The 20,661-nt window shown below is 39.1% G+C and overlaps 2 protein-coding genes across 2 annotated transcripts in view; both read left to right on the top strand.

The window, feature by feature from the left end:
* Positions 1-2,164, top strand: part of LOC116492513 (cytochrome P450 2J6-like) — a 9,542-nt gene extending 7,378 nt beyond the window's left edge. The window contains exons 8-9 of the mRNA XM_032193283.1: positions 953-1,140; positions 1,985-2,164. Coding sequence (XP_032049174.1) covers positions 953-1,140; positions 1,985-2,164 — 368 coding nt within the window. The remainder of the gene's footprint in view (positions 1-952; positions 1,141-1,984) is intronic.
* On the top strand, positions 2,070-20,661 carry LOC116492543 (cytochrome P450 2J6-like). The gene is made up of 11 exons (XM_032193314.1): positions 2,070-2,126; positions 2,708-2,882; positions 8,068-8,181; positions 9,376-9,538; positions 10,025-10,174; positions 12,014-12,174; positions 13,690-13,866; positions 16,321-16,462; positions 18,766-18,953; positions 19,661-19,802; positions 20,483-20,661. Exons 2-11 carry the CDS (start codon positions 2,718-2,720, stop codon positions 20,659-20,661), a joined length of 1,581 nt encoding a protein of 526 aa, XP_032049205.1. The 5' UTR covers positions 2,070-2,126; positions 2,708-2,717.

Below are 20,661 nucleotides of genomic sequence, written 5' to 3'. Positions count from 1 at the left end.
TCCTGTGTCCAAGATAGAGTCTTTGGATCACCCTCTTTGACCTGTGACTTCTCCTTGATGTGCTCCCAAGTACTTTGCAGCAGAAATCAACTCAGTGCAGTGGGAGGTTGTTAATGTGTGGTTATTACATGGAATTTAGAATTTTGAACATAGATATCTGCATATAAACAGATATTAAATAAAGGTTGGGCTGAATAGCTTTAAATTGTATGCTCTTAATAATGATGTTCACAGAAGAAAGATGCAAGTTGTCAATGGAAAGAAATAATCAGAGTGCACAGAATAATAAGGATTAAAATGTATTAGTAATCACTCTGAAAGCTTCATATTTGACAGTCTAAGCTGGGTATCAGGTGCAGAAGGAGACTGGCAAGAGGAGAACGGCTGAAGTGGTAAGGAGAAGGGATTTCCCATTGTTCTTACCTAATGGCTCTTCAAAAGACCTAAAATTTGAGACTGTACTGCATATACTGAATTTTCACAACATGATCTTTCAACCTCTCAGGATATATTAAAGTTATCTTAAGTTTCCTGATGCATAGGATCAATCTACTTGCCATTTCAGCCCAGAAATTAATAAAAAATGACAATTTCAATTTGGGTTGTAAATAATAATAATAATAAAGAAGTGTCCTTGAGGGGGAAAAAGCCCTCTTTTGTGTAAGTGCTTCCCAAGGCAGGTAATTACAGAATAGTAATTATGCCATTTACAGATGGTAATCAAAATCCATGCAGTCCTGAGTGAAGACCTGTCCTTGTTCAATTACTAAACCAATCTCTTAATACATGATTAATATTTAATTTAGGTCACCCAAATGGTAATTTAAAGGTATTTTTTAAAATATCTTTTTCATCTTGCTGGGTAGTATTATAACTGTAAAAAGCAATAGGAAAAAGATGATGATAGAGCTTATAGATTGTTGTATATTTAAAGCTGAATATTCCTCTACAGAGAAAGTCCAGAAGGAGCTGGATGCTGTTCTGGGTAGTTCCAATGTAGTTTGCTACATGGACAGGAAACGGTTGCCTTATACAAATGCTGTAATTCATGAGATCCAGCGATTCAGTAATATCATCTTAATTGCACTTCCCAGAAAGACCGTGAAGGACACAGAACTGCTGGGATATCCTATTCCAAAGGTACAAGCATGCTGCATGTTTTAATGTTTGAGGTCCAGTGCAATTGTAGTTGTTCTTAAAACTGTTTTAGTGTAATTTTTAAGTTACTGCATCCACTTCAGCTGTACAAAACACTGTCCTGTTTTAGGTCCTTCTGTTTTAATTGCTCATTTAGTTGAAAAGCGTCTGTGATTGAGAACGGCCACTATCAGCAGCATGGGGTACATGAGTTTAATTTAGAAATGCTTTTGAGGGTTTTCCTGATTGGGGAAATACATGCTTGGGTCTTGCCAGTTCTGGCGCTGTCCCTTGGATATGACTGTATTTAAGCAAGCCTTTTGCAAGGAGTTGTGTGTATTGTCCTAACTACTTTGTCCTACTAGTAGCTTTCCAGAACATGACTTCTGATGATAGAAAACTTGTGAATGGAGACTGGAAATAAGCTTATTAATTTCCAGCAGTCTCAAGTCAGTCCTATCAGCTGATGAAAAAAGGCCATCCAAAACCAGAAAAAATAGTTCTACTGAAAACCTTGGAAATTTGAAATTATTTTTGTGTCACAAACTTTTAAATTAAGTATCTTGCAAATGTTATAATTAAAATATTTTAAAGTTTTATAACTGAAAGGTACGTTAGGGTTGTTTCTATATATTCTTCTATCACTGCTTTTCCTTATTTTATTTATTTATTTATTTTTTTTATGGATCTGCTTAAAGCAACTCTAGCATAGCAGAAATCATAGAGTATCAAAGGTAAAAATTAAATTGGTACTCATACTGTTACTGAGAAGCTAAGTATTAAAAATGCAATGGCAATAGGAAAAAGAAAACCAACACATTTTAACAAATGTGCTCCTTTTTTTCAGAACACCATAGTTCTAGTAAATATTGATTCTGTTCTATCTGACCCTGAAAAATGGGAAACACCTGATCAGTTCAACCCAGGCCACTTTCTGGATAAAGATGGAAACTTTGTACACAGAGAAGCATTCTTACCATTCTCAATAGGTATTTACACTGAACAGCAATTTATTTATTCCATGTGATAACAACTTAAGATCCATTCATTCCTCTACATAAATTGGGAAGGCAATTCTACTGTTGTAAATATCTCCAGAAAAAGAAAAGTCCAATTGTATGTGGAAAAGATTGGAAGAGAAGGAATGAAAAACAGAAACCTTTTTATTGGAAGAGATCCATTTTCTCTTGGATGAGAGATCCAGCTATCAAAGTAGTAGCAGCAAAATTCATAATGCTATTAAGACTGTAACTATAAACTACGCAGCCCTGGTGATCATTTCTATAATGCTCTGTCTGCCTGCTGTGAATACAGATGGAAACTTTCAGAGTGAAAATACAAAGCAGCCTTTCAGATTTGAATCATTACATGACAGAGTCAGTTAACTGTAGAAGAAAAGGACTATCTGCAGAAAACAAGCAAGCAAACGAAAAACCCTTACCTATTTGATAATAGATGCTGTGTTGTTGTTGTTTGTTTGTTTGTTTGTTTTCCTGAAAACTGCAAGCAAATTAGAAAGGTAGTTTTGATAGAAATCCTTTGGCTGATTGCCTTTTCTGTCTTTTCACAGGGAGCCGTGTATGCATGGGGGAGCTTTTGGCAAGGCTGGAACTCTTTATTGTCTTTTCCACCCTATTGCGGGCATTCAAGTTCACTCTGCCCGATGGAGTGAAAGAAGTCAACACAAAGTTTGTTTTTGGGAGTATAATGAAGCCACCTCCATTCCAGCTCTGTGCTATTCCTCGGTAGGAAATGTTGCTGTATGGATTCAGGGAAGACTTTGCATGATTGTTTCTGAAAATGAATGCATCTCATCATTTCTTAAGGTTTTTTGCTTTCCTCTTGATTTGGTCAATCACTATACTGGAAGGTGCTTTTCAGACAGTTGCATCCTGAGGATTTTACCTTCAAAGAGTTAATCTTTTGTTCTTGTTTTCAGTTTGCAAACACTTGGTATATTTGTCCTGGTGCATATTATTAAATAAAGATAAAATGGGAAGAATTAGAACTGGGTCTTATTTATTGGTAACAGGAACCAGCATCAAGAGAGAAAGAACTTGAAGAAAGGTCTATAAATTAAAAGTGTCATGATAAAATATCTGTACATTCTTTCTCATAAACTGCAATTTGTGGAGATAGGTGGAGAGGTCATTTGGTCTGTCCCTGGATATTAGTGGATGGAGGAGTTAAGTTCTTGGGAAAAACCTTCTAAAGAGTCAGCTAATACAATCTGGGATAATTACATTTCCTGAGACTGAACAGGTTTGTTGTTGTGCAACTCTGTCATTGACATGTGGCAAGAAGTTGAGGTTTTCACCCACTAAAACAAGTAGTATTTCTGCCCTTGAGATGAAAGTAGAGGAATGGCTTCATTAAGCGGGTGTGGAGAGCTTTTCATAATCCAGGCAAGGAGCAAGGACTGGAAGACAAATGACAACAGCAAGCTAACACAAAGTGTTGATAAATAGTTCCTTCTTCCTTTTATGAACCCAGTGGTTGACAGCAACATAAGAACACATATTTTTCATGATAGGTAGTCATCTGGCATTGTTTACTGCAGATCCTTCAATAATTTATTCAGCTTCATTTGTTCTTTTCAGTTCTTTAATGGATTCTTTATTAGAGATATCTGATGACATCCATCAGCATAAATTAGCATATCACCACCAACAGAGTATTTGGCACTACTGATGACTTCTTGAAGCCCTTTATGAGCATTGTGCTTAAGTACTTAGCAAATATGGACATTGAACATTTTGCTAGCTCAGTTACTGACATTTAACAAAGGGTTTTTCTGACAAGATTGAGAGTGTGTTTTTTTCCTGTGACGTACGAAATGAATACTGTATGCTAGCATATGAGGGGTTATTTTTATACACCAATTAGCTGGTAGTAACTTCTGTAGGACTAAAGTCATTGTCAGCTGTGTTTGTTTTAGTTACCTCAGCCTATCTTGTAGTTTAAAGCACCACAGTTTAACAGGCAGAGATCTATGAAATCAGTAACCGGTGATGCCAGTGCCATCTAATTGGACATAAAAACACATCTGGATACTCTTATGCTGTAGTAATCCATGCTAAGTACCTACTCATACTCTGTAGGGAAAACTGTATGTGCCAGAATAAATTATGGTTAACATCTCAAGGTTACTCCACACACTCAGCTTGCCAGTGAGTCCTGTGAAAGGTTTTCTGCTCCCCTGTTTTACCTGGACTGGGAAGGTCTGGGGTCTCTACCAAGCAAAATTTGAATGGTGCATGACGGTTGTGGAGCAGACATAATAAGAATGTACTGACCATCCTATTTCCCACAGATCACTCTACTCTCATTTTCCTGCCTCTATCTCATCTTCAAAATCCACTTCAGGTGTTCTCTTGCTTGGTCTGCCTTCCTGCTTCCAATTTTTGCTCCCTGTTTGGCCTCATTTGGCTTTCTGTTTTTACTGCCCTTCTTATGTTATGCAGTTGTTTGTCTTACCTTATCCTTTACTGTTTCTTAAATTGCAGAGTAGCTGTAGTTACTTTCCCTAACAGCGTTGCTTTGCATGCATTAAAATAAAAAGCAGATGACAGTACGGATTGCAGCCTCTTCACTTCATCATCAGAGAAAGCAACTTGAGGCTTTATTGTCACTTAGAGCAGCAAAAAGATATAATTTTGAAAAAGGAGTGGTTGTCAGAAAGCCTAAGGAAAACAAACAAATAATGGATTGATAATACAGATATCAGCATGAGTAAATGCCAGCTTTTCCTTTCTCTCTATGCCTTCTCTCCCTATGCTTGTTCTCCCCTCCTAGAAGCCCGGCAGGAAAGAGGCAATAGCTGCAGGGCTCCTGTTGAGATCCATATGGTTTACTTTCAAACATAGCTATATTCTTTATTGTGAAAATACATTTAGTTTTGGGAATGTAATCAGCACCAGAGTATCACCGTTCCTACACATAAAGCACAAATTACTCAACCCTTGTTTCTTGTTTTCTGAATCTGAATTCATACTCTCAGGATCTTCCCTGTCCATTGTGTTAGGATGAATTTGTACAGCCATTGCTTCATGATTTAGGAGATCAGTTAGTTTGGGAGGGTTTTGGCTGCAATGTCTGGATTCCTGTGAAAGGCTTGGAAAAGTTTGATTGGGCACTACTTTACTCATGCCCGCTGATATTTTTTATTGTGTTTGGTATGTGTGGTTTAAGGAGTTGGATCATCCTAGAGACAAATGTTTTCTAAAGTTTCAGAGTTCCATTATAGAAAATCTGAAAATGTGGAAACAAAGGTAGCCCTGGAGAAACTGGAGATGGATATTGGAATTTAAACAGAAGATAAGACAGTGAGGATCCTGTCCAGATGAGTCCAGAGAGAAATCCTCAGGGCCTGGCTGGGACCGGCATGGTGGAGGCTGGAGGGACAGGGGGAAGCCATTTTAGGAGCTGGTCCTGAGGCAAGGATCTGGCCATCGTCTTGAGTGAGCTCTGCGGAGCGTGGCTGAGCTGTCATGGGCAAATGTGGCAGAAAGATCTGGGGAAAAATCACCTGAATTTGGTGCCTGTGTGACAACATGGGAGAAGGTGGGCTGCTGGCTTGACAGGGGAGAGTCACTCATCGGTGGGACTGCTCACCCACAATGGCCACCCTGTGTGAGGTGGAGAAGGGCTGGGGTCTGGGGTGCCCTGTTACACCCTCTCTTCTCCAGCATGGCCGTAACTGCAAGTGCTGATCCATGGTTTTGTTCAGCTCCGCTTCCTGCCCTTTTATTTCTCCTGGCTGCTCCTGCATCATGCCCTGATGTTAGATGTGGATGAAGGATGTGACTGATCACTGGCAGGGCCTTAGTAAATCTGTCAAGGTGTTGAAGGGAGCAGTGGTATTTGCTGGATACCTGGATTAGTGGTAATGTGAAAACTCCAAGCCACGAGGCTACAGAAAGAAATGAAGAGGTTTTTACTGTGAGGCTGCTGCCCTGGACGTTGTAGAGGTCCTGTGCAGAGCTACGGCCGCCTGACTTGGGCAGTGTCCTGGCCATTGGTCTGTCCTCCTGTTACCTCGGCTGTGTTGGGAGATGGAGACACTTGATCTCTAAAGACTTGATTGAGAGCAGGACCCCAGGCTTGAGAATGTAAAAAAAAACAAACAAAACAAACATCTAGATGCAAAATCTTTGACTATCTAAAAATCTAGGGATCTACATTGGTATCAACTTGAAAAAAAATTGAAGAAGTAGTGAATTTTAAGTAGATTTTGCAAAAGCACACTGGGTAAGGAGCAGGTAAATGAACCCATCAGAATTAATTTTTAAAGTGGAAAAAAACCCTGCTGTTGAAAGAGAGATTTAAATTAGAAACAAGTGCTTTGAAGAATAAGCTTCTTATTGTAAACAAATAAAGCTTTTGTAGAAGCATAGAAACAGCCGTTTCTTGGTTAATACACATTCCTCAATTATGCTTTAATGGTAATGAAGTGTGGTGGTTGGAAGCTAATTGACTTGGAGGTCTGGAAATTGTGGGCTGGCAGACTCCAGGCTATTCTTTCTGGATAAGTGCGTTGTGTGTCCCAGAGCCACAAATCCTGTGAAGCAATTTTTGCCCCAAAGAAAGAGCAGCTGAAAGAAACAAGATGAAGCACAAGCCTTCTTGGCAGGTTTTCAGAAGATTAGTGAAAATGTATTTCTTTTATTAATGTTTTGCTTTCAGGGAATGTGCATTTTTCACAGAGAAGCATTTACCCACAGCATTTCAATCAAGATCTGTAAGACAGGACTCTAACCATCACTGCTGTGGTGTCCACAGCCCCTCTCATGTGGTTTTTCATGGTCTGATTGTAGGCATGTAAAACTCCCCTGATAACAGATTTATACTTCCTGCGTGTGCTGAAACCTGGCAAAGAGCTTTGCTTCATTCAGCATTTATTCTCAACTTGCCAAGTGTGGCACATGCATGTTCTGACTGGTTCTCACTCTTAAAGAGAGATCTTCAGTTCTGGTTGTAGCTCCAGATTCCTAATAGATTTTACCCCCATTTTTTTTTTCTTTTTGTTTCACAGTAGAGGTACTGTCTATATGTATATGCTTTATTTCTCGAGCAAGCTTTCTGACAATTGCTCAAAATATTCTGTAGAAGTATCCACCCTTATTTCAAGATTGAAAAAGGAAATTCAGAGGCAAGCAAAATCCTTAATGATGTTACCTATTGCAAATAGGTTAGAAAAAATGTGAGGTTATACATTAAAATAGTTAGGTTTTAAACTAAATTTGAAAGCCTAACAAACCTTGCTTTGCGTATTGACCATTAGATACTAGTATATCTATTTTACAATAAATTTGGGCTTTAAACTTTTATCAGCCTTACCATTACCCTTTATCAGTGGCTCTCCTGGATATAGGTATAAATAGAACAGATACAAAACATTTCAAAAAGTCCAAGATTTAATATCCACTTACATTTGCATGCTCTATTTGTATGTATGGTTATTGCTTTTCTAAAAGCATTCATGAAGAATTCGTAGGAGCACACACATCCACAATTGTTTCAGAAAATTAGATGGAGAATTTGCATGTGGAGATGTGTATCTACATTGCATGGGAAATCTCGGCCATAGTTTAAGATACCATTCCTACAAATCCTGTGATACATATTTGATAATTGTAATCTGAATAATAAGAAGGAGAGGGATATACACCTACTAAGTGTGCTTCAGCTTCAAAATGTAATGGGTGGGACAGAAAAAGAGTGGTTGATAATAAAGAGGGAGGGTTAGAGGGCGTGGAATAAATAGTTATATGAAATTTAGACTCTTACGAAAAAAACTGGTTGAGCAACCAGCCTTAATAGCTTCAATAGACTATTTTCAATAAAGACAAGCTGGTAAAAGCAGCAGTTAAAATGTTGACAATAAGTCAAATTCTTATAGCCTTTGTTCTATTTCTTCTAATTATGCAGTTTGTTAAGTTGCAACGAGTACGGAGACAACTTCCTCCTGGACCAATCCCTCTCCCAATTCTTGGGACCTTGATACAGCTGAACTTTCAGTTTAATTGTGATCTCCTCATGAAGGTATTTATTTTTGGATACTCTAATTGTTTAAAAATTTTTGTAATTTTTAATTTCTTAAGTTGTTTGCTATGTGAAAACATCCTCTTTCAAAACAGCACTGTTAACATACTTTAATTGTTTACTGGTCACTGTGATACTGTGCTTGGTTTGTTTGGCAACTACTGACTTGGTTGACAAAATAAGAAAAAGTTATTGCAGCATAAAGTAGTTTGCCAGGCTAAGAGTATACCAGCACTGGTATTGGAGGTACTGAATAGGTGAAAATCATTATGATGCCTTTTAACCCTGAGTTTGACAAATTCATGTGAAACTTAATACCCTTTAGGGTTTAATATCTTTAGGTATATCAGAAATTAAGGTAGGGAAGAAAATACAGATTTAAGGAATGACTTTCACAGCATAGATTTTTAGCTTTTTGTGCATTGGCAGTCTCTAGCTTAATCAGGAAATAGATACTAAGATATGCTGTGTGTGTATATGCTTGTTGTACTGATGGATCTAAAAAACAAACAAACAAACCTTCCATTAATTGTTTTTTAAGGAGTACTCCTCATCTCTATTTCATTGTTGGCTCTCTCAGTGCTTTCATAATTCTCAATAGACGACTTCATTTGCTTCTGTCACTGCCATTTGGATGAAGCCTGCCAGTTGTTGTGACCAAGCTGCAGGTTCAGACAGAAAGTAAGAACATTGTGAGACAGAATGATCTTAATCAAGTTCCAGGACCTAGATATGCAAAGTGAGGGCTGGTAGTCTTTACAAGCTAGTTACTCCTCTGATTCTGTCTTCCCTTTTTGTTACTTTACTGGTACAAATGATAGAAACATTCTTGAAATAAATTCTGGAACAGAAGTTATGCATAGAAAATATCCTCTTGGACAGGGTGCTGGAAGCAGAAAATGATGACTGTTGTGACTGAGCCTTGGCTTGTGAGTGGTAATGAAAGCTACCTGAGGTTTGTCAGCATACATTTGTGGCTCTGAAAAGCTGGCATATTTGTCTGTTTCCAAAAATGAATGCTGGAAAAGACATTCATACTTTCTCATAGACAGTTGTAGTCTTATGGGAAAGATGGAGAACATAATTCCAGGCTAGGGCTGGTCCTGTAATTAACATAAAAACAGGTTCATCCTCTGTTTATTTGTAGTGTGTGGGATTTCACTGGTGCTTTGCTGGCTTCTCTCCCATCTACAGATGGCAAAAATTCATGGCAATGTATTCACCTTATGGTTTGGATGGGCTCCAGTGATCGTACTGAATGGATATCAAGCAGTTAAGGATGGTATGACCACCCACCCTGAAGACGTTTCTGGGAGGCTCGTATCTCCTTTCTTCAGAGCAATGGCCAAAGGAAAAGGTGTGACTTTTTTTTTTTTTTTTTTCTTTCCCCCACCATAAATATTGTACAGAAGCATTGTCATGACAAATAGCAGCTCTTCTGTAGCTTGTAACCCTTTCCAACAGTACCATAGTGGCAGGGTTTGTCTGTGTCTATTTGATCCTCATCATTCAGAACTGCCCTTGGTCCCTTACAGTCACTCCATAGCTTCACTTTTAGTACCTTCAGAGAGCATCTAGAGAAGCAGCTCTTGAACTTTGAAATGTGTTTGTTTTAGATCAAGCTTAATCTTGCAATCAAGCTTAATCTTCTTCTTACTATCCAGTTGAGTTTGTCCATTTTGGCCCTGCCCATATGCTTTCAGCATTTGCCACAGCTGTTCCTTTGTGTTCATAGGCAATACAATAGTTTCATTATATTCTGTTGTGTAGTGAATCTTTTAAAGTAGTATTTGTCTGTAATAAATATTAGCATGATAAAGAGCTCTTCCTTGAATGGATTTAGGGATTATGTTGGCAACTGGTCACACCTGGAAGCAGCAGAGGAGGTTTGCACTGAAGACTCTACGCAACCTGGGTCTGGGGAAAAGAGGTCTGGAACATCGAGTTCAAGAAGAGGCCCGCTACCTGGTAGAATTCTTTGCAAGTATGAAAGGTATCACTGTGACAAATACTGATTCTTTCCTGTCATTTGTCTGATGTCTTTAGTGTATGAACTACTCTGTCCTGCTCTGAAATCAAGGGCAGTTTCTTTTCCATAAGAGTGTGTGTCAGCTCTTAGAGTGTCTATGGGGAATGAACTAAAAATGCAAAAAGCCTAGGCCTGTGGTTTTTTCAAACTCAGTGGGAGGCTATTGTTGCTCAAACTTATTTATAAAACTACAGAAATAGGGAAGCAAAACTAGATCTTATTTATTATTTATTTAATAGAATCATAGAATGGTTAAGATGGAAAGGTATTCCTGAAGACTGTTTAGTACAACCGCTTCTCAAAGAGGAGTCAATCACAACAGGTTGTGGAGGGCCAAGTCCAGTTGGGTATTAAAAATCTTCAAGGATGGAGACTTCACAACCTCTCTGGGCAATGGTTTCAGTGATCAATCAGCCTTACAGTAAAAAAAAAAAAATCTTATGTTTAAGCAGAATTTCATGTATTTCAATTTCTGCTCGTTGCCTCTTGTCCTTTACCTTATACCACCAAGAGAAGTTTGGATCTATGTTCTTGATGTCCATCCATCAGGTATTTATACACATTTAAGATACTTCCCTGAGCATTCTAAATAGACCCATCTCTCTCAGTCTCTCTTCCATCAGAAGCTCCAGTGTTGTGGCCCTTCACTAGGCTTGTTTCTCTATGTTGATGTCTTGTACTGGGGAGCTGAAAACTGGACCCAGCATCCAGATGGGTCTCACCAGTGCTGATCAGAGGGGATGGCTCACCTCCCTGGGCCTGCTGGCAAGGCCTTTCCTAATGCAGCCCGATTTGACGTTGGCCTTCTTTGCCTCAAGGGCATGCTGCTGGCTCTAATATGGTGCTGGTTCATAAAGATATGGAAATATTATCAATGATGATGAGTTAAGTCTTGTAACACCATTTGCATACATTCTGTAAAGTGGTGAGTACAATCTTGTCTTCATTACATTTTATCCCGATCAACCCAGTTAGGAGTATTTGAGTAAGATTTCCCAATGCTGGTCATTATGCAAAATGCAAAGTAAATCAGGACATGCTGTAGCTAGCATTGCGTCAATTAAAAGAAATTAAATCCAATCAAATCCCTCAGCTTAAGAACTAGGAGAGATGGAGATGTGACCACATGTGCAGGAAAAAAATAATCTTCTGAAGTACAGAACAATAAATTGCTGATCAGAATTGTGCCTTAGGTGTTGGACAGTTGCATCAGTACAGATATAGCTACAGTTGTTTATAGTCATTTATTCTCAAGTCACAAAATTTTCTTAGGATTAGTTTTTCAAGTAATTTCTTTAAAATTAGCTACTATATTATTGACACGGTTGAAAAGAATTTCCATCATTTTATCTTACTGGAGATTGTGCATCTCTAGCAAGGTCAGACAAAATATAGTAGCCTTGCATGTATTTGTGTTTTTGCTGACTAAGTTTTCCTGTTTTCTCACAGTTCTCTTCTCAGATTCCCTTTGATCTCAAGGTGTTTTCAGTCACTCACATGCTTGAATTTGCAGAGAGCAAATCTGCATAGATCATTTTTCCCACCTCTAATTTTGCTCAGTTGTATTGCAAAATATTTTAGCAGTCTGGCATTTCTTTAGGGTGCAAAACACATTCCTGGGATTATGGGATTGCACCATAGCTGTGAAAAATCAGTAGGATACTGCAGTTTTGTAAGAAGGTTGCTGTTTCTCTGTGAAATGCAATGCTTGCTTGAAAGTTCTTTCGGTAACCTCTAATGTTCTCTCATTTCACTAAAGCAGAAAATAAGACATTCAAGTGACATTTATTGTTATGGTTGCAGAAAATCCCCTGGATCCTTCTTTCCCTCTCGTTCATTCCGTCTCAAATGTGATTTGTGCTGTTGTTTTTGGACATCGCTTCTCAAGAGAGGATGAAACCTTCCGAGAGCTGATTAGAGCCACAGAGCGTCTATTCAAATTTGGAGGCAGCTTTATTCATCATGTAAGCAAATAACCTGTTGTCTTTGTCTGAACATGGTAGAAAGCAAGAAATGCAGATTCAAGAGGTGGCTGTTAGACATAACAGTTTTAGAATGGGTGAGTGATGTCCCATGCAGCTTTACTGGGCACTGCACTGTCCCCAGGTGTGATGGTAATGCACTACAGACCAGCCTTGGTCATTTGTGTTCATTGTCCTATGTCTGAGTACTGTGGTAAAGGTAGTTTACTCCTACATCTTTGCAGCAAGGCTGAAGCTGATGGACTGCTCCTGGGTAATATTTGTTACTCAGTTGCTCAACCCTCATGCAAAACAGAGGCCTGCCTTGGGCATCATGATTCTTAAATACTGAATGTCAGGTCTGAAAGTGTGATTCACAGTACCAAATTTAGACATTGTTTTATATACAGTCAAGAGAGAGAAGGCTGATTCAAATATATGTTTTGCCTGTGACTTCTAGCGTGGTTTAAATCATTCCAGACAGAGGGGGACCCACTCTCTGAATGCAAAGGGTACTCAGCATTAGGCAAAAAGTGGACATTGCTGTGTCCATGTTCCAGCTTCTTAACTGCATTCTCCAGTGTAGCCTCCAGTGAATACCTAATAAAGTGCTTTCTGGGTGAAAAGTGCTAACTAGGAGAGTACAAACAAGATAAGCTCAGCAAAATGAAGACAGAGAAAAAACTTCTGCTGGTAAACAAATTAAGGGATGATATTTTGAGCAGGAAAATAATTACTAAGAGAAAATACACTGAAGATGCAAGAACTATGTATACAAATTACCCAGGCATAAATATATGCTGAAATTCAGAATGATCTTTCTAGCTTTAAGAGTAGCTGGAAAACAGCTATTGTTAGGCCAGATTTTCCCAAACAGTAAGAGAAGGATAAAATTCATCTGGTTGTGTCATCTAACCCCTTCTTTTCTAGAGGAGAGCACTCAAAATGTCATGTAGCTGTTTCTCAGCTTTTCTGGGTTTCAGATGGGTAGTAGATGTTTCAAGTTTTATTGAGGACTCTTTGAGATCTCTTTTGGTAGAGACTGCTTTGGGGAAATACTGAATTTGTATAGCCAACCCTTTTGGGGATACCTTTGCATGTCCTGGTGAGATGAGAGGGCAGTTTGCAATGGCTTTGCTTCTTCATTTCCTGGTATTCTCCACTGGAGGGCAGGACCTCACTTTTAAAATGCCTGAATGTAGTTTATTCCAATTTAATACATGAGTTGAATAATTGAATAAATGAATACAGTTCGTTCTAATTATAATCATTCTAATTTGGCTGTTGGCTGAGCTTGAAAGCCTTTGTAACTCTGAATCTTACTATTAACACAGCCAGAAATTATATGGTATGCCGTTTCATAACTTGAAAACATAAGTATACTCTTTCTCAGAATATTTTACTAACGATGCCAAAAACACATGCTAACATGAATATTAACTTCTCTTTTTAGTAGGTCTAAAATGCATTTTCTAGTGACAGAGTCTTTGTGGTACCTCTTGTATATCACTCCTGCAGCTGTATGAAATCTTCCCCTGGCTGATGTGCCGTCTCCCTGGCCCTCATAAGAAGGCATTGTCTTGCTATGATGTCCTGAGCTCTTTTACAAGGAGAGAGATCAGAAACCACAAGGAGAGTGAGATACCAGATGAGCCGCAGGATTTCATTGATTTTTACCTAGCTCACATTGAAAAAGTAAGTGTTTGTTCTGCTTCATTGTACAATTCATAGGGTATAAATTGAGGTAGATCATTAAATCATCCCATCTGAGCCCTTTTCTCACTATTACCTGTCATAGACATCCTATTGTGAATCCAGTAACCTGACATTTGCTAAATCCTTTCTGATTATTGATAAACTGCATCATCTTACAATTCTTTCACTAAAGGGTGGTTTAACATACCATATTTTTCCTCAGTAGCACAAGTTACAAAATTATTTGTGGCCTACATGAAAGAATGCTGAATTTGGAAGCAGACCACAAGAGAGCTGGGAAGAGTTGGGATGTTCTGGGTAGGATATTTGGCTGGTAAGAGATTGACAAGACAGGTTGCTGCAAGAGTTCAATTGGATTTCGAGATCATTGTGTAGGGATTCTAGGGGTCAGCAGTGTTTCAGATCAGCCTGGAGAAGGGGAGAGTGCCAGCGATCGGTGAAATTTGAAGCATACAAAGGGAACCGGGATAACTTATTGCATTTTGGGTATGTAGGTGTAGTGGAGGGATGTGGGCATCAGTAGGGTTTTGAAAGGCTGTAGAAGGCTTGTATAAGCTGAGTGATATCTCTCTTTATTGACTTTCCCATGATGACTTTTCTTTGATTCTCTTGGGAACCAGATCCCCTTCCTAATCCCTGGACTAGCAGCTACCCTTCCCATCTGCAACTCCTTCTTGCCTTCACTTTTTCTTTTTCCTTTTGTTCCCTATAGCAGGCCATATTCCTTCTCCTGTTCTGCTTGGCGATAGGAAGAAAAAGGAGAAAGAGGAGTTGGCAAGATGAGATAGGTGTGACTGTGGAGCTGACAAGGCAAGCGTGGCTCAGAGATCCAAATGAGATATCCAGGGTGAGGGTATCTATTCTTGCAGCCCCTGCACATGGGAGTAGTGGCTGCTGCTCCTGGGTGGCAGTGCTTCCCCGCAGGGATGGCTGGTGCCCCTTGCACCATGATCGTGTGCTGGTTGCAGCAATAAAAGCGATGCAGCCATATCAGGCTGTAAACACCCACCCATCCATTACCTCCTCCTGGCACACCAAAAACTGGTCTGCTGCCCTGGGCTGTTGCCTGCCTCGTGTAGTCCCTTTAGATGGCTCTGCTGCTGTGCTCATCACACTGCAGAGAAGTGCACCCAGGGAAGAATCTCTGTTAGCCAGTTCTGTTGGCCAGCTCTTTGGTCTTCTAGCATGTGTCTTATGAATACTTCATGGTGCTTGATTTTGTATTGTAGGGAACAAAAGCAGCTATTGTGTGGAACTCCAAGTATATTGCAACTGTGAAATTGTCACTGTTGTCCAGGCTGGTAATTCCATCAAAGAAACAAATCAGACCCCCTTGCCAAGATTGGTTTTCTGTACAGTGATAAATAGTATTAATTTGTATTTCTGTCTGGTATTTCTTTATTAATTGATTCCTACATCAGCTGGTATATATATATATATATATTTGTCTAGGGTGGATGTCAGCCTAACTGGCTTTTAGTTCCTTGGATCCTCTTGCTTTCATTTTTTTCGATACTGGCACAATTTTAACACATCTGGTCTTCTGAAGCGTTTAACTGCTTCTAAAGTCTTTCAATGCTGTTGCAAGATTTATGAAACCTGAACCTCAGTGGACCAGAAATTGTTTTAGTGAGCTCTTTTGGGACTCTGCTGGGTGAAAATCATCCAGGTTTATTTATTTACAAAAAATAAAAAATAAAGAGCTGTCTGTAGTAGATATGTAGGAGCAATACAAAAAGACTAGATGATAGTAAAACAGAAAAAAATGTCCTTCCCACTTTCTATTTTGCTCCATTGGCAAAAGAAAGGTTCAAGATCCCTGAGCATAACCTCTCTAAATGTAGACAATGAATTCTTAAAAAATATAACAACGTTCTTTCCTGATTTCATCATACACATGCATGTCCTTGCACTTCTAACTGCAAACTGTAAAACCCCAGAGCAGCTGTACACGAGTCATTGCGGCCCTCCAGTGGGGCAGAAGCCTGAAGACCACAGGTTAAGAACCATTACTTTTGTCAGCCTGGAGTTCTTTATCTGGTCACTGTAAAAAAAAAAAAAAAAAAAAAAAAAGCTAAGGGATGGAATATGACTGGAGGCCTGATGACATCCTGGTACACATCTTCAGAGCAACAGCCATTTATGAAACATTCCAAATGCACTACTGTTTGCACAAGTAATCCAACAATATTTTTTTTTTTCTGTAGATAAACATAATTTAGCTTCATGATCATGGACGGAGTAAACATACCTAGTCCAGTTGTGAAATGTTAGCTTTTTGTATTAACAATCATCTTTGGTGTCTCATGTTCTTTATCTGTCTCTCTGGTTTGTACTAGTGCGGCTTGGAACCAATGATAACATCACATTGAATCCTATTCAGATTTTCCTAACTTTTATGAATAAACCTCTACTTTTTCTTATTGTTTGCAGTCCAAAGATGAACCCAGGTCTACCTACAATGAAGAAAACATGGTTTATTCTATAAATGACCTTTTCTTGGGTGGATCGGAGACAACAAGCACTACTTTGAACTGGGGTCTGATCTATATGGTGGCAAATCCAGACATCCAAGGTAAGAGGAAGTGGATAAGCATAACACAGATGCTTTTGATGCAATAGAACAGCACATTTATAATGTTTTAATGGATCAGAGATTATTCCTAGGCACTGATATATGGTTAGTGGAACACAGACCTTTTTATGCTCGTAGATCTGTGCTGGGCAGCATTGGTAGATCCAGAGTTTCTGTATGTAAACTCTTACAGCAGCTGCAGCCATAAGGCAGTTCCCTGAAAGAGTTAGCATGTTGGGAAGTAGAGATATGTATAGGAGGTTGTGGCTAATTGAGATGTAGGGGTTGAGGTCTTTGGAGGAATGAAGATTGTGGTATGATTGTCCATGCAGTAGGAGGGCTGGAGTTGCTCTTTGGGAAGCCAAAGTGCTTGCACACATTGCTGGATGGAACGGTGGCCTCTGCTGCAGCCACTGGTGAGCTGCTGATGGTATTTCAGGAAGCTGAATGTACTCATACAGCAGTAAACATGACTGATGGCTGAAAACAGCAAACCAGAAACTGATGTGTCTTGGGGAACTTCGGTTCTGCTTTGTGTTGGCCAAGTAGCAAAACTGGGGGCTAAAAACTGGGTAAAGATAATTAGCTAAAGCTAAACTGGCAGCTTTTTACTTTTGTTTATCAGTCAATTTCTGAGCCCAAGATATCAGGGTGTCAATTTAATCAGTGATTAAATTAACTCTGTAATGTATTTGAGTTTCTTGCAACAGAAATGATTCCAGGTGGGCGGAGAATTTGATGGTTATCTGTTACGTCTATGTACATTTTAGTTCATTTTTAAGCTTGTCTTTTAAGTACCACTCACTTTCATAGAGCACTAAATGAAAACCAAAGAGAGAATCATTTCTTATGCTGGATAACAGAAAACCCATTGTTAGATAGCAGAATATGTACAAATGCCCAGAAAAGAATAGGATTTTAAATGGAGAAAAGAGATGAAGATAAGAAAAATTGCTTAACATCTAGCTGTCAGACAAGAAGGTTTACTTAATCTCATGTTATTGCATGTTTATTATCACCTGCTGTAATTAAGGTTATGAAAGTGCTGACTCACCTAAATAATTTCACTTATCTAAATATAATACCCTGCACATCCTTGGGAAAGCAGGGTGTGTGCAGAATGATCCATCCCTGGTTTCTTGAGTCATACATGTCATCTAGACTCTCGTAATGAGCAGACACCAGTACATCTGTCTTCCATTAATTGCTGTCTTTGCTTTGAAGCCCTTCATACTTTTGCCTGCATTGACACCCGGTGACAATGTTATACAGTTCCATGATGTACCATACAGAAAAGTTTGTCCTTTTGCCTAATTATTGAAGTGTTCTCTGAACTACCAGAACAGAGGTGCATGCTTATAGTTTTGCAGTTACTGATCTCTTCAAAGTGTTCTGAATCCTGAAGTAGCCATGTGCTTGGTTTTGTAAGATAGCTGTTTGTAGAAAAAAAATTAACTTTACTTTAAAAATCTTTCTGGTTATGTATTTTAAATTCCACAAGGTGCCTATCTGTTGTCAGGGTCTGCCTAACCTAGTTTTGTGACAGGCTGCTGGCAGTTACTGAGCAGGCTTCATGTGAATGAGCACAAAAGGAGCAATGCAGAATGGTCTACTGTGCATTTTAGTGCTGCTTTAAAGGCCCTGGAAAAAGACTAGATGATTTATAAATCTAAGGCATTTTTTTATTATGTGTGTGCTGCTTCTCTTGAAGTTTACAGAACAAAATTTATACTTCTGTTAATTCTCCCAACGCTTCTGTGCCAGAAGTAATTTAAATTGTATTATTCTTGACAAACTGACATGTGCCAAGAAGCAGATCTCATTTTTTTTAAAGGGATTTGGACATCGTTCTAGTTGGCATTGCTTCACTTAACACGTCCTGCATAAGACCCATTTTGTTTTAACAGGAATTAGTTTCTTAAGGCCCAGATTCACCTCACTTGAATTCCAGACAGCTCTGATCTTACTGGCTGTAAGTGCCTGAGGCACCTAGCCAAAGGAAAACACAAAGATAAATCAGTTATCTACTGCATTTAAGCATTAGTGAGGCAATGCTTAGTTTTAAAATTCTGAGCAACAAATGTCTTTCCTTAATATACCATCAAATAGCATCAGACACAGAAGCAGAGCTTCTCATGTTTCAGCTGTTGGAGCACCTCACTAACCTTATTTTCTTTATTTATATTTTTGCATTAATTTCGCTGCTCTCTCAGTAGTTCCAAATAGAAAATGTATTTGAAAATGGTATTAGTGAAAATGCTTCTTACATTTTTCCACCTGAAATGGCGACTATTTCTCCACAGAGAAAGTGCAGAAGGAGCTGGATGCGGTTCTGGGTCCTTCCCAGTTAATCTGCTATGAGGATCGGAGAAAGCTGCCCTACACGAATGCTGTGGTTCATGAGATCCAGCGCTTCAGCAACATCATTTCAGTTGGCATGCCCAGAGTCTGTGTGAGGAACACAACATTGCTGGGTTTTCCCCTCAAAAAGGTACAGTTTCTCACAGTTGCTACAGACCTTTCCTGTGTAAGTAGAGCGAGGTACAGATTCACATCTATTTGTACCAAGGCTTTTCCCTCAACAGGAATGGGGTTACATTCCTCTGGGTGAGAATCTGAATGGGAAGGAGGACAAGAAGCCATTTACCAGGCTGTGATGAGTGATGCTGCTCTTGAGGGAAGGTTATCTGTGTGAAAGATGCCAATGGGTGAAAGAGGGGTCTTTAGCAAATGTTTCTACAAACGGGTGACAGACAAAACCATAGAGGTTTATCCTGAAGGATACTGTGATTGATTTTTTGCTGATAAGGCATTTGACTTACACTGATTTGAAAGATTTGACTGAATTTTTCTCCCAGGAAGCCCATAAAATATCAAGGAAAAAGCATTATGGTTTGCAACTAGCTTTCATCAAAGAGACTGAATCACAGAAATATTAGAAATATTAGAAGTGAAAATGGTAAAAAAATTATTCTATTGACATGGCCACTTCCACTCTTAGGTTTGGACTGACATTTTGAATCAAAACTACTTTCCATTCCTCACAGTTCTTCGCTTCCTGCTGGGGAAATGAACTTACCAGCCTACAACACTGAACACTGAAAATAAACAATGACTAATGCTCGTCTCACCTATCAGTTTCTGGCTGCTGGAGGAAGATTGACAGCCAGAAATGAATTAGTGTTTTTCCACTTTCAGGGCAGCATAGTTCTTCCAAATATTGCTTCTTCTTTGTACGACCCCGAGCACTGGGAAACACCTCGACAGTTCAACCCTGGCCATTTCTTGGATAAGGATGGAAACTTTGTGAGCCAAGAAGCCTTTTTGCCATTCTCAATAGGTAAATTTACCAACAGCACAAATTTGAATAGTTTGAGTTGAGACTGTATAATTAAGATGTCAATTGAAAACCTTTCGGTCATCTCTTATAAGCATCTTTGTGAAAACTGTGATAAAATCAAAATGATTATTTTCAGTAACATTTCCCAATCCACCTGTAGACATCTACTAAAAATTCTACTGAGCAAATAATTATATGGAAAATCAGAGACATGCTGAGAAATGCATACATCTAACCTGTCCTATTTTTGGAGGGAAACTCTCTGCTAGTAATTATGGTTATTCATCTGGGGCATACATTTCAACTCCAGGCATATATTTGAAAAGCACTTGTAAGCAGCTGTGCTGCTGCTTTATGCATAAAAAACTGGAGCATATCTCCCAGGAAGAACATTTCTTTATACTTCATTTACATGACTGAATGAATTTCTTTTCAGTTGTCAGTCAGGTAAAGGTAAGGTTTTTGAGGTAATTGAAGCAAAACTCATAGCAGAAGGGGTGCTCAGATATCTACAGCTGTAGATAGGATTCTTTAAAAGGAAATTTTGTGTCATTGATTGCATTAAGTTCTAAAGAAATTCCAGACTCAGCAAAAATACGTTTGCTTTGTGTGAGAATGAATTTGATTGTTTTTGAGTTCAGGGTGATTTACTCACTGTCCTTTCCCTCTTCCTTCTGCAGGGCACCGAGTGTGTTTGGGGGAGCACCTAGCAAGGACTGAGCTCTTCATTTTCTTTGCCAACCTGCTCCGGGCATTCACCTTCCGACTTCCCGAGGGAGTGACAAAGATCAACACAGAGCCTATTTTGGGGGGCACGCTGCAGCCCCACCCATACAAGGTTTGTGCCATTCCACGCTAG

This window comes from Aythya fuligula, chromosome 9, assembly GCF_009819795.1.
Source record: "Aythya fuligula isolate bAytFul2 chromosome 9, bAytFul2.pri, whole genome shotgun sequence".
NCBI lineage: Eukaryota > Metazoa > Chordata > Aves > Anseriformes > Anatidae > Aythya > Aythya fuligula.
Note: the sequence above shows the minus strand (reverse complement) of the source record. Positions and strands in the feature narration are given on the sequence as shown.